General features: G+C 39.4%; 1 protein-coding gene across 1 annotated transcript in view; it reads right to left on the bottom strand.

Moving 5' to 3' along the window:
* Positions 1 to 514: 514 nt before the first annotated feature.
* Positions 515 to 18,056, bottom strand: part of LOC122890893 — a 64,699-nt gene continuing 47,157 nt past the window's right edge. Inside the window, 3 exon segments of the mRNA XM_044226339.1 lie at positions 515 to 786; positions 789 to 1,482; positions 1,692 to 1,754. Of these exon segments, the coding sequence (XP_044082274.1) occupies positions 515 to 786; positions 789 to 1,482; positions 1,692 to 1,754 (1,029 nt within the window).

Below are 18,056 nucleotides of genomic sequence, written 5' to 3'. Positions count from 1 at the left end.
TATTTATTTATTTGAGAGAGAGAGACAGTGAGAGAGAGCATGAGCGAGGAGAAGGTCAGAGAGCGAAGCAGACTCCCCATGGAGCTGGGAGCCCGATGTGGGACTCGATCCCGGGACTCCAGGATCACGCCCTGAGCCGAAGGCAGTCGTCCAACCAACTGAGCCACCCAGGCGTCCCTTTTCCTCCATATTCTTATCAACGCGTGTTTCCTGTGTTTTTTATTTTAACTATTCTGACACTTAGGAGGTTATCTCTGGTAATTTTGATTTGCATTTCCTTAAGAATGATACTGAGCATCTTTTCAGATGTCTGTTAGCCATCTGGATGTCTTCTTTGGAGAAATGCCTGTTCGTGTTTCCTATCAATGTTTTAATTGGATTACTTGTGATTTTTTTATGTGTTGAATTTTATAAGTTCTTAATGTATTTTGAATACTAACCCTTTATCACATTTGTCACTTGTAAATATCTTTTCCCATTGCATAATTTGCTTTGGTTTTGTTGGTTGTTTCTGTTAGGGTCGAGAAGACCTCAACCTTTCTGTTTCCTTCCTTTCCTCTTTCTCCTCCTCTGTTTCCCTTTTATTAAAAATTTTGTTAGCTTCTCTGACCAAATCTCTAATAGTTAATTCTTGTAACCCCTTCAGCTTCTGCAGCTTCCTTCTTATGTCTACTGCAGACTGCCCAATGAAAGCCATGGCTATTGACGCCTGCTGTTGCTCTGACTGAGAGTCAAAGGGAGTTTACCTCCGGTAGGCATCAAGAATCCTCTCTAGAAATAGAGAGTAGGGCCAGGGATCACACCTCTTACCTTAGCCAAATTAGTGGGCTTTCCGCCGGCTGCCCTGAGACCCGCCGCTAGAGTCTGGCAATAGATTTCGAGGTGTCTCCTACCTTCAGGCAGATTAGGATCCCAGTCAGGGCGCGTCAGAGGTGAATATTCATCAATCAGATTAGGAAGCTGGGTAGCTTGCCCTCCAGGGCCAGGCACATTCTTTCGGGCATTCAGGAGGACATTTTCTTTCTCCTCAGAGGTGAGGAGGACTAAGAGCAGCTGCTGGCAGTCGTCCCATGTGGGCTGATGGGAGTTCAGTAGAGAGGTAATTAGATCTGTTATGCGGGCAGGGTCCTCAGAGAAAGGAGGGTTGTTATTTTTCCAGTTATAGAGATCAGAGGAGGAGAAAGGCCTGTACTGGAGGGCCGGCATGTGGCCCCCTTGCCCATTTGGAATGTCTGGGCCGTATGGTCTGAGCGGGAGCACGACTGCCTCCGCCTCAGGACCTTGATCATTATCAGCCCGGGCCCTGCGGCTACGGGTGCCATGGGCTGGTCCGGAAGGAGAGACGTAGGAGTTCGGCACCTGTGCAGAGGTGGTGGAAGGCGGATCAGAAGGCACCAGTCCCGGTTGAGGAGGAATATGAGGTAGGGGCTGTGGACCTGGTACTGGAGGGTAAGGAGGGGGAGCTTCAAAGAGGAGAAGGTCCTGTGAGTCTGGAAGTACAGGGGGCTTGAAGAGGCTTTTCAGGGGAGTCGGAGTGGGTCCGGCCGGGGTGGGGTGGGGGGGGATAGGGCGCTGTTAGAGCAAGGACCGTCGGATTTGCAGGCGAAGGGGACAAAGGAGGTGGGAGATTAGGAGGGAGGCAGAAAAGGCTTAACCCAAGAGGGAGGATTTTCGCAGAGATCCTGCCACACCAAGATATAAGGCTCCCGGTCCAGATGTCCCTCGGGTTGGGGCCGGTAGATGACGCTCTTGACCTGCAAAATCAGGGAAAGATGGAAAGACCCCTCGGGGGCCAGTTGACCTTGAAAGATGGCCATTCAACGACACAGAGAGTCTGCCATTTAGTTTTCTTTATAGAGAGAGAGATTATGAGCCCTAGCCCGAACCTCAGACCAATGGGCTAGGGTTAGGGACAGGGGACTTGATGTGTTTTGTCCCATCTCGAAGTACAGGAAGATTCCTGTGGTATTCAAACTTATTAGAAAGCAGGACGCAAGTGCTTGTCCCCACTGGGACTGTAGGAGAGATGAAAAATAAAATAGTGGCCTATGATAGTGTTTTCTGGGATATAACAGATGTAGATCCTCCGGATCTACCAGATAGGAGGCCACCAGGCGTCCCTGGCCCTCCTTTACCTCCGGGGCATCCCCCAAGGTTGCAACCGGTGTCTCCCGGACACGTCTGTCTGACACTGAAGGTTTCCCAGATATCACCAGAAATCACAAGAAAACAGAATCAGAACAGAATCAGACTAACATGTGCACACGAATATCGGTACCGAAGGAGGAATAGGCACCATAGACTTACCCAAAGAGCGAGTTGGGGTTGTCCCATCCGGCGTCCCGTTGGCTGGGTCAAATCTCGGTGGAACCTCCAAATGTTAGGGTCGAGAAGACCTCAACCTAGGGAGGCGCGGAGGAACGACACCAAGGCAGCTCTTTCTGCAACAGCACGGGCTTTATTGTTCCAGCATGCTGGGGCTCTGCAACATACCCGAAGATCAGGCAGAGGCTGAGAGCCCTGATCAAGGGGGGCCCTGATCAATATGGTTTTTATACATTTTTTAGACAAAGGCTTGGTACAAAGCCACAATCACAGTGACCTCTTTACATAGTTACAGTTCCTGGTATGCTCTGCACAGTTTACATTTTTCAGTTAGCCATATCTTATCGTCCCAGTGTAGCTGGGCGGCTGTGAAACTAGGACAAAACAGTTCTCTTCTTTGTTAACCACAAGCATAATTCAAGGACATTTCAGAAAAGCAAGTTAGCAGAAGCTCCACACAATTTAACTCTTTCAGCTCTGGATCTCTTCATTTCCTTCACTGTGTAGGATCTTTTCAAAAGCAAAAATGAATAATGGGGATTTCAATTCCCCTTTACTCTTTAAAAAAATATTGTCCATTGATTCAGCAAATCCTTCATAAGCATATGTCATTTCTCTTGGTAATACACATAATTACATCTATGTCATTTCTGATGTCCTTACCATGTTGTGGATTTAATGACCATGAAGTAGTAAATTCTGGCTCAGTTTTATGTTACCTGCTTAAGAAAGCCATCAAACACCATGAAATGCTTCCAGATTTACTGAGTTGAGCTCTTTCCAGTTTGCTATTGGAGGTATAAGTGAACACAGAGAACAATTTAAAAATAATTGTCAAGATACTAAAAAACATATAATCTTTGGCATAGTAGTTCTCATTGTAGAATTCTGACTTAAGAAAGCAGAACCTCAGGTAACAGTTTATTTACAAAGAAGTTCAACAGGGAGCCCGATGCAGAGCTATATCCTAGGATCATGACCCTAGCCGAAGGCAGATGCTTAATGACTGAGCCACCCAGGCACTCCAGTTAAATCATTTTCTGAATAAGAAAAACATTACAAGAAAATCCACTAAAATTCTTTCAGAAAGTATCTTTATTACAAAATATCAACTATGTTTACATACCTCATATGCCATTATATTTCTAACATCCTTATAAAATGAAATAATTGAATATAATTTTCTTGACATGATTCTTTTTTTTTTTTTAAGATTTTATTTATTTATTTGACAGAGAGAGATCACAAGCAGGCAGAGAGGCAGGCAGAGAGAGAGAAGGAAGCAGGCTCCCGGCTGAGCAGAGAGCCCGAAGCGGGGCTTGATCCCAGGACCCTGTGATCATGACCTGAGCCGAAGGCAGCGGCTTAACCCACTGAGCCACCCAGGCACCCCTCTTGACATGATTCTTTATAAAATGCCATTAAGTTAATCAGTGATCTGTGACTACATCACAACTATCTTTTTTCCTCTCCTAGAGAGCTAATAACTTAAATATTTGTTATTCTAAAAATCATACTGAAGGGGCGCCAGGGGCTTCAACCCACTGAGCCACCCAGGCGCCCCATAAAATTACAGTCTCTTTTAATAAAAGTTAAAATTTCCCAACTGTTACAAGAATAAGAGAGGAACTGTTTCTAAAGCTGTCACTAATTACCTTGGTTTTCTTGCATAATGAACCTCAGTTTTGATCAAATCAGAAATATGCTTAAATAAAATAATCTGCAATTTCCTTGGAAAGATGGATGTGTTCATTCTCAATGATTCCTAAGAATTAAGAATTAAGACATGATTAAGATTAGGAAATTTTTCTCATGCAACTGACAATGTAGTCAGCAGGACATAAGCATTAATTGGTGAATATATCCATTGTATAAAATTCAACTTTAGCCTGCCCTTAATTGAAGTAACTTCTTTTAGATTTAATTATGTTCTACTTTTCTTCTGAACTTTTTATGTTCATTTTTCCTTACCTTTATTGAAATATTAACATATAACATGTGAAATTTAAGGTGTCCCGTCTGATCAGATACAGGCATGTGTTGCAAATGCTTACCACAGTGATCTTAGTTACTACCTCTATCTTTTCACTTTTAATTTGGGGGAAGAGTGGTAATATTTAAGATTTACTCTCTTAACAACTTTCCAGTATATAATACAGTATCGTTATTTATTGTCATGATGTTATATACTAGGTTCCCAGAACTTAGGATATTATAGCTGCAAGTTTGTGTACTTTGACCAAATTCTCATTTTTGCCACCCACAGCCCATAGCAACCACCATTTTGCGTTCTGTGTCTGTGAGGTTGATTTTTTTTTTTAAGAGTCTACACATAAATGACAACTTAAGAACCTAGAGAGTACAATACTAACTGAAAGGTCAGAGTAAAACAAATACTATATGATTTCACTCATATATGGAATTGAAGAAACAAAACTTAAAAAGGAAAAAAGATGTAAATAACATCCCAAAGGCTCTTAAAAATAAACAACTGGTGGTTGCCAGAGGGGAGGTAGGTAGGGTGATAAGGGAAATTGATAAAGGGGATTAAGAGTAGCACTTCTCTTGAAGAGTACTGAGAAATATATAGAATTGTTGAATTATTACACTGTACACCTGAAACTAAATGGTCAGTAATACTTGATTTAAAAAAAAAAACAAGTTGGGGCACCTGGGTGGCTCAGTGGGTTAAGCCACTGCCATCGGCTCAGTCATGATCTCAGGGTCCTGGGATCCAGCCCGGGGTCTGGCTCTCTGCTGAGCAGGGAGACTGCTTCCCCCTCTTCCCTGGTCTGCCTCTCTGCCTACTTGTGATCTCTCTCTCTCTCTGTCAAATACATAAATAAATAAGAAAGTCATTCTCTGACTTTCTCCCCTTAGTTTAATGTCCTCAAGCTCCATCTGTGTTGTTGCAAAGTCAGAATTTCCTCCTTTCATGGGGCTAAATAATATTCCATTGTGTGGACAGGGGCACCTGGGCGGCTCAGTCACCTGAAGGCAGGTGAGGTCACGAACCCCGGGTCCTCGTATCTACCCTACCTTGGGCTTCCTGCTCAGCGGGGAACCTGTTTCTCCCACTCCCTCTGCCACCCTCACCCTGCTTGTTCTCTCTCTCTCAAATAAATAAAATCTTTTTAAAAAATATTCAATTTTTGTGGATATATACTACCTTTTCCTTATCCATTTATCTTTCAATATACATGTAGGTAGCTTCCACGTATTGGTTATTGTGCATAAGGCTGCAATGACCATGGAGCTACAAATATCTCTTCAAGGTTCTGTTTTCATTTCCTTTATATATACTATGTAGCAGTGCATTTGCTCAATCATATGGGAGTAGTATTTTTCATGTTTTTTTTGGAAACTCCATACTGTTCTCCATGGTGGCTTACCATTTTATATTTCCATGGTGGCTTACCATTTTATATTCCCAAAATAGTGCTCCCCTTTTCCCATGGCATTGCCAACACAGGACTCTTGTCTGTTCAATATAGCTGTTCTAACAGTGTGAAATACTATTTCAGGGTTTTGATCGGCATTTGTCTGATGAAGTGATGTTGGGCACCTTTCATGTACCTGTTATCCACCTGTATGTCTTTTCTGGAAAAATGTCTGTCAGGTCCTCACCCCATTTTAAAATTTAATTCAATTTTGCTCTTGAGTTGTGTGAATAATTTATATAGATTTTATATTAACTTCTTATCTAATAGATGGTTTTAAAAATATTTTCTGCTGTTTGTAGATTACCTTTTTGTTTTCCTAGTTCTTTTGCTTTGCAGAAGTTTTATAATTCAGTATAGTTCTGCTTGATTATTTTTGCCGTGGTTGTTTATGCTTTTGTTGTCATATCCAAAAAAATCATTGCCAAGACCCATATTGAGGAACATATTCCCTGTGTTTTCTTTTAGTAGTTTGACAGTTTGGGATCTTACGTATAAGAATTTAAGCCATTCCAAGTTAATTTTGGGGAGTGGTGTAAGATAGGATTCCAGGTTCATTCTTCTGCATGTTATTGTCCAGTTTCCCCAACATACTTACTGAAGAAACGGTCTTTCCTCTGTTGAATCTTCTTGATTTCCTTGTGAAATATGAGTTCACCATATATGTCAGGGCTGATTTCTGGGCTCTAGATTCTGTTCTGTGTGTCTGTATTTATGCCAGTACTATTCTGTTTTGATTACTACAGATTTGTATTAAAGTCTGAAATCAGAAAGAATAATGACTACCAGCTTTGTTTTTCCTCAAGATTCTTTTGGTGATCCAGAGTCTTTTGTTGTTACATAAAATTTTAGGATTGTTTTTCTGTTACTATGAAAATTGTCATTGGAATTTTGATAGGACTTGCATTGAGTCTGTAGATAGCTCTGGGTAGTATGGACATTTTAACAATGTTCATTCATTCATCAGTGAATTCAGTTATTTCATCAGTGTCTAAAATTTTTATATGAAATACATTTGATATATAATACTGTATAATTTAAGTTGTTTCAAATGTTAACTTGGTACATTTATATATTGCAATACAATTGCCATGTAGCAATAATTAGCACCTCTATCATGTTACATTATATTTCTTTTTAGTGATTAGAATAATTGTTTCAATCTCTTAGCAAATTCAGTGGTTATAATACCACTGTTGTATTTGCTATCCTGTGCACTAGATCTCTAGAGCTTATTTCCTATTCACTGTATGTTTGTAAGCTCGGTCAGTATTTGTCCTTTCCGTCTATCCCTCAGCCCCTGGTACCCTCCATTTTATTGCTTCTGTGAGCTTGGCTTTTTTAGATTCCGCATGTGACTAATAACATATAGTTTGTTTTTCTCTGACTTACCTCACATAGAATAAAGTCCTCAAAGTCCATTTATGTTTTGCCAAATGGCAGGATGTTCATTCCTAGGTTAAAGATACCCCAATGGGGACACCTGGGTGGCTCAGTTGGTTAAGCAGCTGCCTTCGGCTCAGGTCATGATCCCAGCGTACTGGGATCGAGTCCCACATCGGGCTCCTTGCTCTGCAGGGAGCCTGCTTCTCCCTCTGTCTCTGCCTGCCACTCTGTCTGCCTGTGCTTGCTCTCCCTCTCTCTATCTCTCTGACAAATAAATAAATAAAATCTTTAAAAAAAAAAAAAAGATACCCCTATGTATTTTGATGCTCTTGTAAATGGAATTGTGGTTTTTTTTTTCCAGATAGTTTTTTCTTAGTGTATGGAAACACAACTAATATATTTTTTTAAGATTTTATTTATTTGTTTGTCAGAGAGAAAGAGAAAGCACAGCAGGGAGAGCTGCAGGCAGAGCAAGCAGAGGGAGAAGCAGGCTCCCCACTGAGCAGGGAACACAATGTGGGACTTGATCCCAGGACCCAGGGATCATGACCTGAGCTGAAGGCACACGCTTAACCCAGGCCCCACAACTAATCTTCTTATATTAATTTCATATCCTACAACTTTAATTTGGTGATTAATTCTAATAGGTTTTTTTTGGTAGGGTCTTCGGGGATTTTCTATATAACATCGTATTTTCTGCGAACTGAAATAGTTTTACTTCTCCCTTTCCAATCTGGATGCCTTTTGTTTCTTTTTTTGCCTAATTGCTCTAGTGGGACTTAGAGCTGTGCTGAATAGGAGCTGAGAGTGGGAACCTTGATCTTATTCCTAATCCCAGCAGGAAAGTTTTCAGTTCTATTGAGGGTTTTTTATATAGATTTTGTTATGTTGAGATGCATTCCTTTTATACCCAGTTTCTTGAGTGTTTTCTTCTTCTTCTTCTTTTTTTTTTTTTGAAGATTTTATTTATTTATTTGACAGACAGAGATCACAAGTAGTTAGAGAAGCAGGCAGAGAGAGAGGAAGGGAAGCAGGCTCCCTACTGAGCAGAGAGCCCGATGCGGGGCTCGATCCCATGACCCTGGGATCATGACCTGCGCCAAAGGCAGAGGCTTTAACCCACTGAGCAACCCAGGTGCCCCTCTTGAATGTTTTCTTTTTTCTTTTTTTTTTTTTCTTGAGTGTTTTCAACATGAAATGGTAATTGAATCTTGGCCAGTGCTTTTCCTGCATCTACTGAGATGATTTATGAGATTTTTCCATATTCATTTTTATTTAAATCAGTTAATTAACATATAATGTATTGCTGGTTTCAGAGGTACAGGTCAGGGATTTATCAGTCTTCTAGAATACCCAGTGCTCATGACATCACATCCCCTCCTTAATGTCCAGCACCCAGTTACCCCATCTCCCCTCCAGCAATGCTCAGTTTGTTCCCTATGATTAAGAGTCTTTTATGGTTTGTCTCCCTCTCTGATTTTGTCTTCATTTTATTAATTTATTACATTTAATTATTTGCATATATGGATCTGCCTTTGTATCCCAGGGGAAAATCCCATTTGATCATAGTGTATAGTCTTCTCAATGTCCTGTTGGATTTGGTCTGCTAGAATTTTGTTGAGATTTTTTGCAAATATACTTGTAAGAAAAGCACAGGCAGGAGGGTGCCTGGGTGGTGCAGTTGGTTCAGTGACAGACTCCTGGTTTCAGCTCAGGTCATGATCTCATGGTCATGAGATTGAGCCCCACATCCAGCTCTGTGCTCAATGTAGAGTCTGCTTGAGATTCTCTCCCTCTACCCCTCCTGCTCATGCTCCCTCTCTCTAAAATAAAGAAATAAATCTTAAAAACAAACAAAAAAACCCACAGGCCAATATCCCTATACATAGTGTCCTGATATGACTTTGGTATCAGGGTAATGCTGACCTCATAAAATAAAAATTTAGTTTAGGGGGCACCTTGGTGACTCAGTAGGTTAAGCATCTGCCTTTGGCTCAGGTCATGATCCCTAAGTCCTGGGATCCAGCCCAGCAGAAGCCTGCTTCTCCCTCTTCTGCTCCCCCTGCTTGTGTTCCCTCTCTTGCTGTGTCTCTGTCAAATGAATAAATAAGTTCAGTTTAGAACTGTTCCCTCCTCTTCTGTTTTTAAGAAGAGTTTGAGAAGAACTGGTGTTAATTTTTTTTTAAATGTTTGGTAGAACTCACCAGTGAAATCATCTGGTCCTGATGTTTACTACTAGGTATAATGTCTACTCTTTCAGTTTTGAGTCTTTTTTTAGTCTAGATAAGGGATTGTCAACTTTTTTATATTTAAAAAAATACACCTTTTAGTTATAATATTTTCTTTGTCTTTTTAATCTCCATTTTTTAATTTGATTTTTTTTCAGTGTTCCAGAATTCATTGTTTATGCACCACACCCAGTGCTCCATGCAACATGTGCCCTCCTTAATACCCCCAGGCTCACCCAACACCCCACCCTCCTCCCCTCCCAAACCCTGTTTGTTTCTCAGAGTCCACAGTCTCTCATGGTTCCTCTCCCCCTCCAATTTCCCCCAATTCACTTTTTCTTTCCCTCTCCTAAGGTCCCCCATGCTATTCCTTACACTCCACAAGTAAGTGAAACCATATAATTGACCAGTCCTGTCCATGTTGATACAAAAGTTGGGTATTCATCCTTTCTGATGGAGGCATAACACTCCGTTGTATATATGGACCACATCTTCTTTATTCATTCATCTGTTGAAAGTCATCTTGGCTCTTTCCACAGTTTGGTGACTGTGGCCATTGTTGCTATGAACATTGGGGTACAGATGGCCCTTCTTTTCATTACATCTGTATCTTTTCTGCATTTTTTTTTTTTTTAGGATTTTATTTATTTACTTGTCAGAGAGAGACAGCGTGAGCGAACACAGGCAGACAGAGCGGCAGGCAGAGGCAGAGGGAGAAGCAGGCTTCCTTCCAAGCTAGGCGCCCGATGTGGGATTCGATTCCAGGATACTGGGATCATGACCTGAGCCAAAGGCAGCTGTTTAACCAACCGAGCCACCCAGGAGTCCCTCTTTTCTGCATTTCTTTTGGCTCTTATTTTTCTCATCTTTTTTCTTCTACTAACATTGGGCTTAAGTTCTTTTTTTTCCAGTTCCTTGAGGTATACATGTACATTTCTTATTCGAGAACTCTCTTTTAAGGTAGGCATTAACTTTCCTTTTAGAACTGTTGCTGCTACATCACATAAATTTTGGCATATTGTATTTCCATTTTCATTTGTTTCAAGTTTTTTCAATTTCTGTTTTTATTATTTTTATTTTTTTAAAAGATTTTATTTATTTATTTGACAGAGATCACAAGCAGAGAGAGAGGGGGAAGCAGGCTTCCTGCTGAGTGGAGAGCCTGATGCGGGGCTTGATCCCAGGACCCTGAGATCATGACCTGAGCCGAAGGCAGAGGCTCAAAGCACTGAGCCATCCAGGAGCCCCTGTTTTTATTTTTTTGATGCATTGTCAGTTTGGGAGCGTGTTTAATTCCCACATATTTGTGAATTTTTTTCTATTATGGTTTCACTTTTCATAATATTGTGGTCAGAAAAGATACTTGGTATAATTTCAGTTCTCTTACATTTGGCACCATGTGTTTTGTGACTTAAGAAAAGGCATATCCTGGAAAAAGGTCTATGCATGCTTGAAAAAAATGTATGTCTGGCTGCTGTTGGTTGAAATTATCTGAATATGTGTTTAGGTCCATTTGGTGTAGTTCAAGTCCAGTGTTTCCTTATTGATTTTCTGCTTGGGTGATATATCCATTGGTTAAAGTGGGGTTTTCAAGTCCCTTACTGTTATCATATCATGTTTCTCTACAGTTATATATTAATATTTACTTAGTACATTTATATGCTGTGGGATTGAATGAATATTTATTTATGGTTATCACAGTCTATTGATAAACTGACCTGTTTATTGTAAAATGACTTTGTTACAATTTTTGCCTTAATGTCTATTTTTTTTCCTTATGTAAGTACATCTACCCCTGCTTTCTTTTGGTTTCCATTTGCATGGAATGTCTTTCTCCCTTGTCTTCACTTTGAGCCTATTTGTGTCCTTAAAGCTGGAGGCAAGTCACTTGGAGGCAGCACATACGCTTGTATTTTTTAATCCATTTAGCCACTGTGTCTTTTGATTGAAGAGTTTAGTCTGTTTACTTTCTTTTAAAAGATTTTTATTTTATTTATTTGACAGAGATCACAAGTAGGCAGAGAAGCTGGCAGAGAGAGAGAGAGAGAGAGAGAGGAAGAAGCAGGCTCCCCGCTGAGCAGGGGGGGGCTTAATCCCAGGACACTGGGATCATGACCTGAGCTGAAGGCAGAGGCTTTAACCCACTGAGCCACCAGATGCCCCTAGTCTGTTTACCTTTTTAAAAAATACTGATTTGGGGGCAGCTGGGTGGCTCAGTGGGTTAAGCCGCTGTCTTTGGCTCAGGTCATGATCTCAGGGTCCTGGGATCGAGCCCCACATTGGGCTCTCTGCTCAGCGGAAAGCCTACTTCCCTCTCTCTCTCTGCCTGCCTCTCTGCCTGCTTGTGATCTCTCTCTGTCAAATAAATAAATAAAATCTTTTAATAAAATAAAAATAAAAATTAAAAATACTGATTTGAACAAGTATTTGTGTGAGCAGGGAGGATGGGTGGAGATAAAGGGAGAAGACTTAAGCAGACTCCTTACTTAATCAACTGAGCCACTCTTGTGCCCCTAGTCCATTTACATTTAAGGTAACTTTTAATAGGTAAAGACTCACTAATGCCATCTTATTTCTTTTTCTGGCTGGAGTCTTGCCAGTGGAAGCCACTTTGGGACCATGGTGTGACCCTGGGTCCCCTAGAGCCTACAGGAAGTGACCTAGGATAATGGGCATAAGCCTGGTGTTGGGACAGGTTAGTTGGCTCTGGTGTCTGCCCTGAAATCAGACACTGACTTTACCACCCTTTTCCCATGGGAAAACATCTTTCTCATTCTTTCTGTCTTTGATAGGCTGCCTAGACATGGTGGGTGTGTAATGGGGGATATGTGAATCTGTCCTTCCTACCAATCCCAAAATTGACTGCCCCTTGCTCAAGAGGCCCGTACTCAAGAGATGATTTTTTAACTGGAAGGAATTTGAGTTTTATTCAGGAGGCTGGCAACTTGGGGAGGAGGTGGACTCTTGTATAAAAGCCAACTCTAAGGTTTCTACCTCGACCAAGTGTTTTTAAAAGGGTTTAGGGCAGTAAATCAGAGACCGGAGTGTAGTGGCCTGCAGCTTTTCTTGATTATGTGGAGACTTGATGATGCCAGCTCCAAACATGATCTCAGTGGGAGGGCTTGTTGCAAGGGGCTCTCGTTCTTGTGATGTTCAGGGGTATTCTGTTCTTTCTGTAAAGGAGGGCAAGATCTCCAGATCCACAAAGGAAGACTAGTAAGATCATTTATGTGACCTAAACAAAGAAAAACATTTTCCTAAAAACATGCTGGGCTAATCAGAAAGCCAAGGTAGCTTCAAATAGACTTGCTGCCCTCTGTGGGTGAGATAAAAATCTGATCCTTCACTCTTCAAGGGCAGTAGTCTGCCAATATCAAACAGAGTAAATTTGTTCTGTTACAGATCAAGGGTGTTAATCCAGCAGGTAAGGAGTGTGTTGTCGTAAAGCAACTCACCCCTTAAGACCAAAGGGAGTGCTGTAATACTGTCTCCCTTAGTGCATCTTTTTAAATTTCTGTGTTCTACCTGTATGCTATAATCCCTGACCTGAATCTTTGGTTCTGTGTGCAAAAAAGTTACTCAGATCAATGCATGTGTGTGTAGTGGTGTGGAAGCAGATTGCTATACCACCATTTTGTCCAGTGGTTCATTTTAAGTTTACTGTAAAATGTACATGTTCCATAGTCAAATAATCATCTTTAATGCCATGTTGAACCATATTAAACAGTATTCACTTGGGGCACCTAGGTGGCTCAGTTGGTTAAGCATCCAACTCTTGATTTCAGCTCACGTCATGATCTCAGGGTGCTGAGATTGAGCCTTATGTGGGAAGGGAGGGTTTGCTTGGGATTCTCTGTCTCCCTCTCCTTCTGTCCCTCCCCCCACTCTTGCTCTTTCTAAAATAAATAATTCCTTTAAAAAATATACATTTTAACTTCTTATGGAACTGTATGAATGAGTTATTTAGTTCCCAGTACTCACATTTAAGTCACTACTCCATCCATGCATTTATTTAAGTTTATATAGGCTAATTTTTTTTAACTTTTTGCCATTTTGATTTACATTTGAGTGAAATTCTGAGAACTGACTCAGTTTTAAAGAATTGTTTTTTATTCCAAACCATCTGATGAAGTACAGTACCTGTAATTTGGTTACGAGTTCTAAGAATTGGTACCAATATGTGTTGTTCCAAGTCAACTACTTAAGTAATTACAAATACTCAAATACTTTTTCATGTATTTAATTACTATAATTCAAATGGATAGTTTTCCCAGTTGGTAACAGTAGTAATTAAACCAAAATGTAATTCACTTTGTAGGTGTCCATGAGCGATGTTATATGAATGAATTGAATATGCATCCATTCTTTAAAGATACTGCTATATACACAAGATGGTCTTCTGGATTTCCAGTGAATAAGAAATGTAACTATATTTATAATGCACATAAATATAATAATAGTCAATAAGTGAGTTTGTCTAACTAAATCCAAAAACACATTTTAATGGTTTCTAAACATTTTCCATTAAAAGTAACCATATATCATGGTAGTTTTCTTAAATACATTTTTAAGCCTAATGGACAATTATTAAATTATGCTTTTGTGAAGTTTTTTTGGTGGTGCCTTTAGGGTTTTTTATATATGTTCTCTCCAAATAGACAAGCTTTGTATTTCTTCCTTTCTGATTTACTAGTTACTCCAGCTAGGGTGGCCAATACTGTGTTGAAAGAAAGTGAGGAGAGTGGACATCCCGTCTTCTTCCTAACTTTAGAGGAAATGCTTTCAGCTTTTGAACATCAAGTATAATATTCATTAGCTGTGGGTTTGTTATACACTGCATTTATTATGTTGAGGTATATTCTGTCTAAATTCACTTTGTTGAGCGTTTTTTTTTTAATTTTTTCTTTATTTTTAAAATTCCTTTTCAGTGTTTCAGAATTCATTGTTTACCACACCCAGTGCTCCATGCAATATGGGCCCTCCACAATACCCACCAGGCTCACCCAACCTCCCTACCCCTCCTCCCCTCCAAAACCCTCATTTTGTTTCTCAGTCTCTCATGGTTCATCTCCCCCTCCAATTCCCCCCAACTCCCTTCTCCTCTCCATCTTCCCATGTCCTTAGTGATATTCCTTATGCTCCACAAATAAGCAAAACCATATGATAATTGACTCTCTCTGCTGACTTATTTCACTCAGCATAATCTTGGCTTCCAGTCCCATCCATGTTAATACAAAAGTTTGGGTATTCATCCTTTCTGATGGAGGCATAGTACCCCACAGTATATATGGAGCATATCTTCTTTATCCATTTGTCTGTTGAAGGTCATCTTGGTTCTTTCCACAGTTTGACGACTGTGACCATTGCTGCTATGTACATTGGGGTACAGATGGCCCTTCTTTTCAATACATATGTATCTTTGGGGTAAATACCCAGTAGTGCAATTGCAGGATCATATTTTTATAGCTCTATTTTTAATTTCTTAAGGAATCTCCACACTGTTTTCCAAAGTGGCTGCACCAACTTGCATTTCCACCCACAGTGTAAGAGGGTTCCCCTTTCTCCACATCCTCTCCAACACATATTGTTTACTCTCGTGTTAATTTTGGCCATTCTAACTGGTGTAGGGTGGTATCTCAATGTGGTTTTGATTTGAATCTCCCTGATGGCTAGTGATGATGAACATTTTTTCATGTGTCTGTTACCCATTTGTATGTCTTCATTGGAGAAGTGTCTGTTCATGTCTTCTGCCCATTTTTTGACATTATCTATTTTGTGTGTGTTGAGTTAGAGTTCTTTATAGATCTTGGATATCAACCCTTTGTCTGTAGTGTCATTTGCGAATATCTTTTCCCATTCTGTGAGTTGCCTCTTTGTTTTGTTGACTGTTTCCTTTGCTGTGCAGAAACTTTTGAACTTGATGGAAGTCCCCAAAGTTCCTTTTCACTTTTGGAGACCTATCTTGAAAGAAGTTGCTGTGGCCGATGTCGAAGAGGTTACTGCCTATGTTCTCCTCTAGGATTTTGATGGATTCCTGCCTCACATTGAGGTTTTTAACCCATTTCAAGTTTATCTTTGTGTATGGTGTAAGAGAATGGTTGAGTTTCATTCTTCTACACATAGCTGTCCAATTTTCCCAGCACCATTTATTGAAGAGACTGTCTTTTTTCCACTGTATATTTTTTCCTGCTTTGTCAAAGATTAGTAGACCATAAAGTTGAGGGTCCACGTCTGTGCTCTCTACCCTGTTCCACTAGTCTATGTGTCTGTTTTTGTGCCAGTACCATGCTGTCTTCGTGATCACAGCTTTGTGGTGAAGCTTGAAATCAGGCAACGTGATGCCCCCAGTTTTGTTTTTTCTTTTTCAACATTTCCTTAGCAATTCGGGGTTTCTTCTGATTCCATACAAATTTTAGGATTGTTTGCTCCAGCTCTTTAAAAAATGCTGGTGGACTTTTGATTGGAGTGGCATTGAAAGTATAGATTGCTCTGGGCAGTATAGACATTTTAACAATGTTTATTCTTCCGATCCATGAACATGGATCTTCAATGGTCTTCCGTCTTTTTGTGCCTTCTTCAATTTCTTTCATGAGTGTTCTGTAGTTCCTCAAATACAGATCCTTTACCTCTTTGGTTAGGTTCATTCTCAGGTATCTTATGGTTCTTGGTGCTATAGTAAATGGAATCAATTCTTTAATTTCCCTTTCTGTATTTTCATTGTTAGTGTATAAGAAAGCAACTGATTTCTGTACATTGATTTTGTATACTGCCACATTACTGAATTGCTGTATGAGTTTTAGTAGTTTGGGAGTTTTTATCATAAATGGATGTTGAACTTTTGAAGTAGATTTAGTGCATTTGGTGACATGAACATAAGATTTTAGCCTTTCATTTTGTTAATGTGGTATTTCACATTGATTTGCAGATGTTGAAACATTTTTGCATCCATGAAATAAATCCTACTTGTTCATATTGTATGTCTTCTTGAAAATATTTTGTTGATGATCCATGTTCATCTTTGGATCCATGTTCATCTTTTCATCCATGTTCATCAGGGTTATTGGCCTGTAAGTTTCTTAATTGAACAATTGAGCAATTTATGATTGAGCAATTTATGATTAATTGAGCAATTAATTGAGCAATTTATAATTGAACAATTTATGATTGAGCAATTGAGCAATTTATGATTCCATGTTCTCTCCTTTTTTTTAGCATATTGTCAAAAGCATTTGCATTGTTTAAAAATTTTTAGTGGTTTCTTAGAATTTGCAATATAGGTCTATGCCTAATCCAGATCCACTTTTAACTAATACTGTAACATTTGACAGTTAATAAAAGATTCTTATAATTACAAGCAATCACAATGCCTCCTGCACATTCCTTGTATTACTGCTGTCATTCATTTCACTTACGCATAAGCAGACATAAGAACATATGAGAATGTGTATGTGCATGTGTGCAAGCATATGACTGTCTTTGAAGTTTTTTGATGATATCCAACGTATGGATTATTTTCATTTATGAATTATGCCTTTGGCATAATTAGAAAAGGCTTCTAGAAATTTTATAATTTCAGTTTTATATCAAGTCTATTATCCTTCATAAGTTTGTATGTCTGTATGATGTGAGGCATAAGATTTTTTGGGGGGTGCACTAGGGATATAAAATTCCTTCAACACATGTATGTTATTTTCTATGAACTGGCTCAGATTTCCATTGGAATTTTATTGAATCTTTTTTTTAAAAAAAATGTTTTATTTATTTATTTGACAGAGAGACAGAGATCACAAGCAGGCAGAGAAGCAGGCAGAGAGAGAGGGGGAAGCAGGCTCTCTGCTGAGCAGGGAGCCCGATATGGGGCTCGATCCCAGGACCCTGAGATCATGACCCGAGCCGAAGGCAGAAGCTTAACCCCCTGAGCCACCCAGGTGCCCCGGAATTTTATTGAATCTTTTGATAAATTTTTGGAGAATGGGTATCTTTACAAGATTAAGTCTTCTAAATCATAAACAGTTTAGCTCTCTACATTTGTTATCTTAATTCCCTTAGCCACTTTGAAGTGCTCAGTGTATGGGTCTTAAAATTTTTGTTGGGCATACCCCAGTATATTTAATAATTTTATACAATTTTAAAATTTCATTTCCAGTGCTTTTAGGAAGAAATACAATGATTTTGTATCATAATTTGTAATATGCAGTGTTGCTTAAGTTATTAACTTCTAGCAGTGATTATTTATAGTTTCATGAGATTTTCTACATAGATCTTCTTCTCATCTGTGAATAAAGACATTTTTTTTCTTCCTTGTCTGTGTGGATGCCTTTTAATTCTTATCTTTTTACTTCAGTGCCAAGACCTTCTATGTAATGTTGAATAAAAGTAATGAGAGCAAACACCTTCTTTTTCTTGATTTTTTTAGGGAGTGCATACATTTCTTTGTCGTTAAGAAAGTTACTAGCTTAAAAGAAATGTTATTTGCTGTTGATTTTGTAGATGTTCTTAATCATGTTGAGGAAGTTCCCTTCTGTTTCTAGTTTTATGACAAAAATGTATTTTTGGATTTTGTCACACATTTGTTATTTGTCAAGTGAGGTAACAGGATTTTTTTTTAGTTTATTAATATTGTGAATTGCATTCCTTGATATTAGAAAGTTAAACCAACTTTGCAAACTTGGGTTAA

This window comes from Neovison vison, chromosome 12 (assembly GCF_020171115.1).
Source record: "Neovison vison isolate M4711 chromosome 12, ASM_NN_V1, whole genome shotgun sequence".
Classification (NCBI taxonomy): domain Eukaryota; kingdom Metazoa; phylum Chordata; class Mammalia; order Carnivora; family Mustelidae; genus Neogale; species Neogale vison.
The sequence above is the reverse complement of the archived record's forward strand: the minus strand, read 5'-3'. Positions and strand labels throughout refer to the sequence as shown.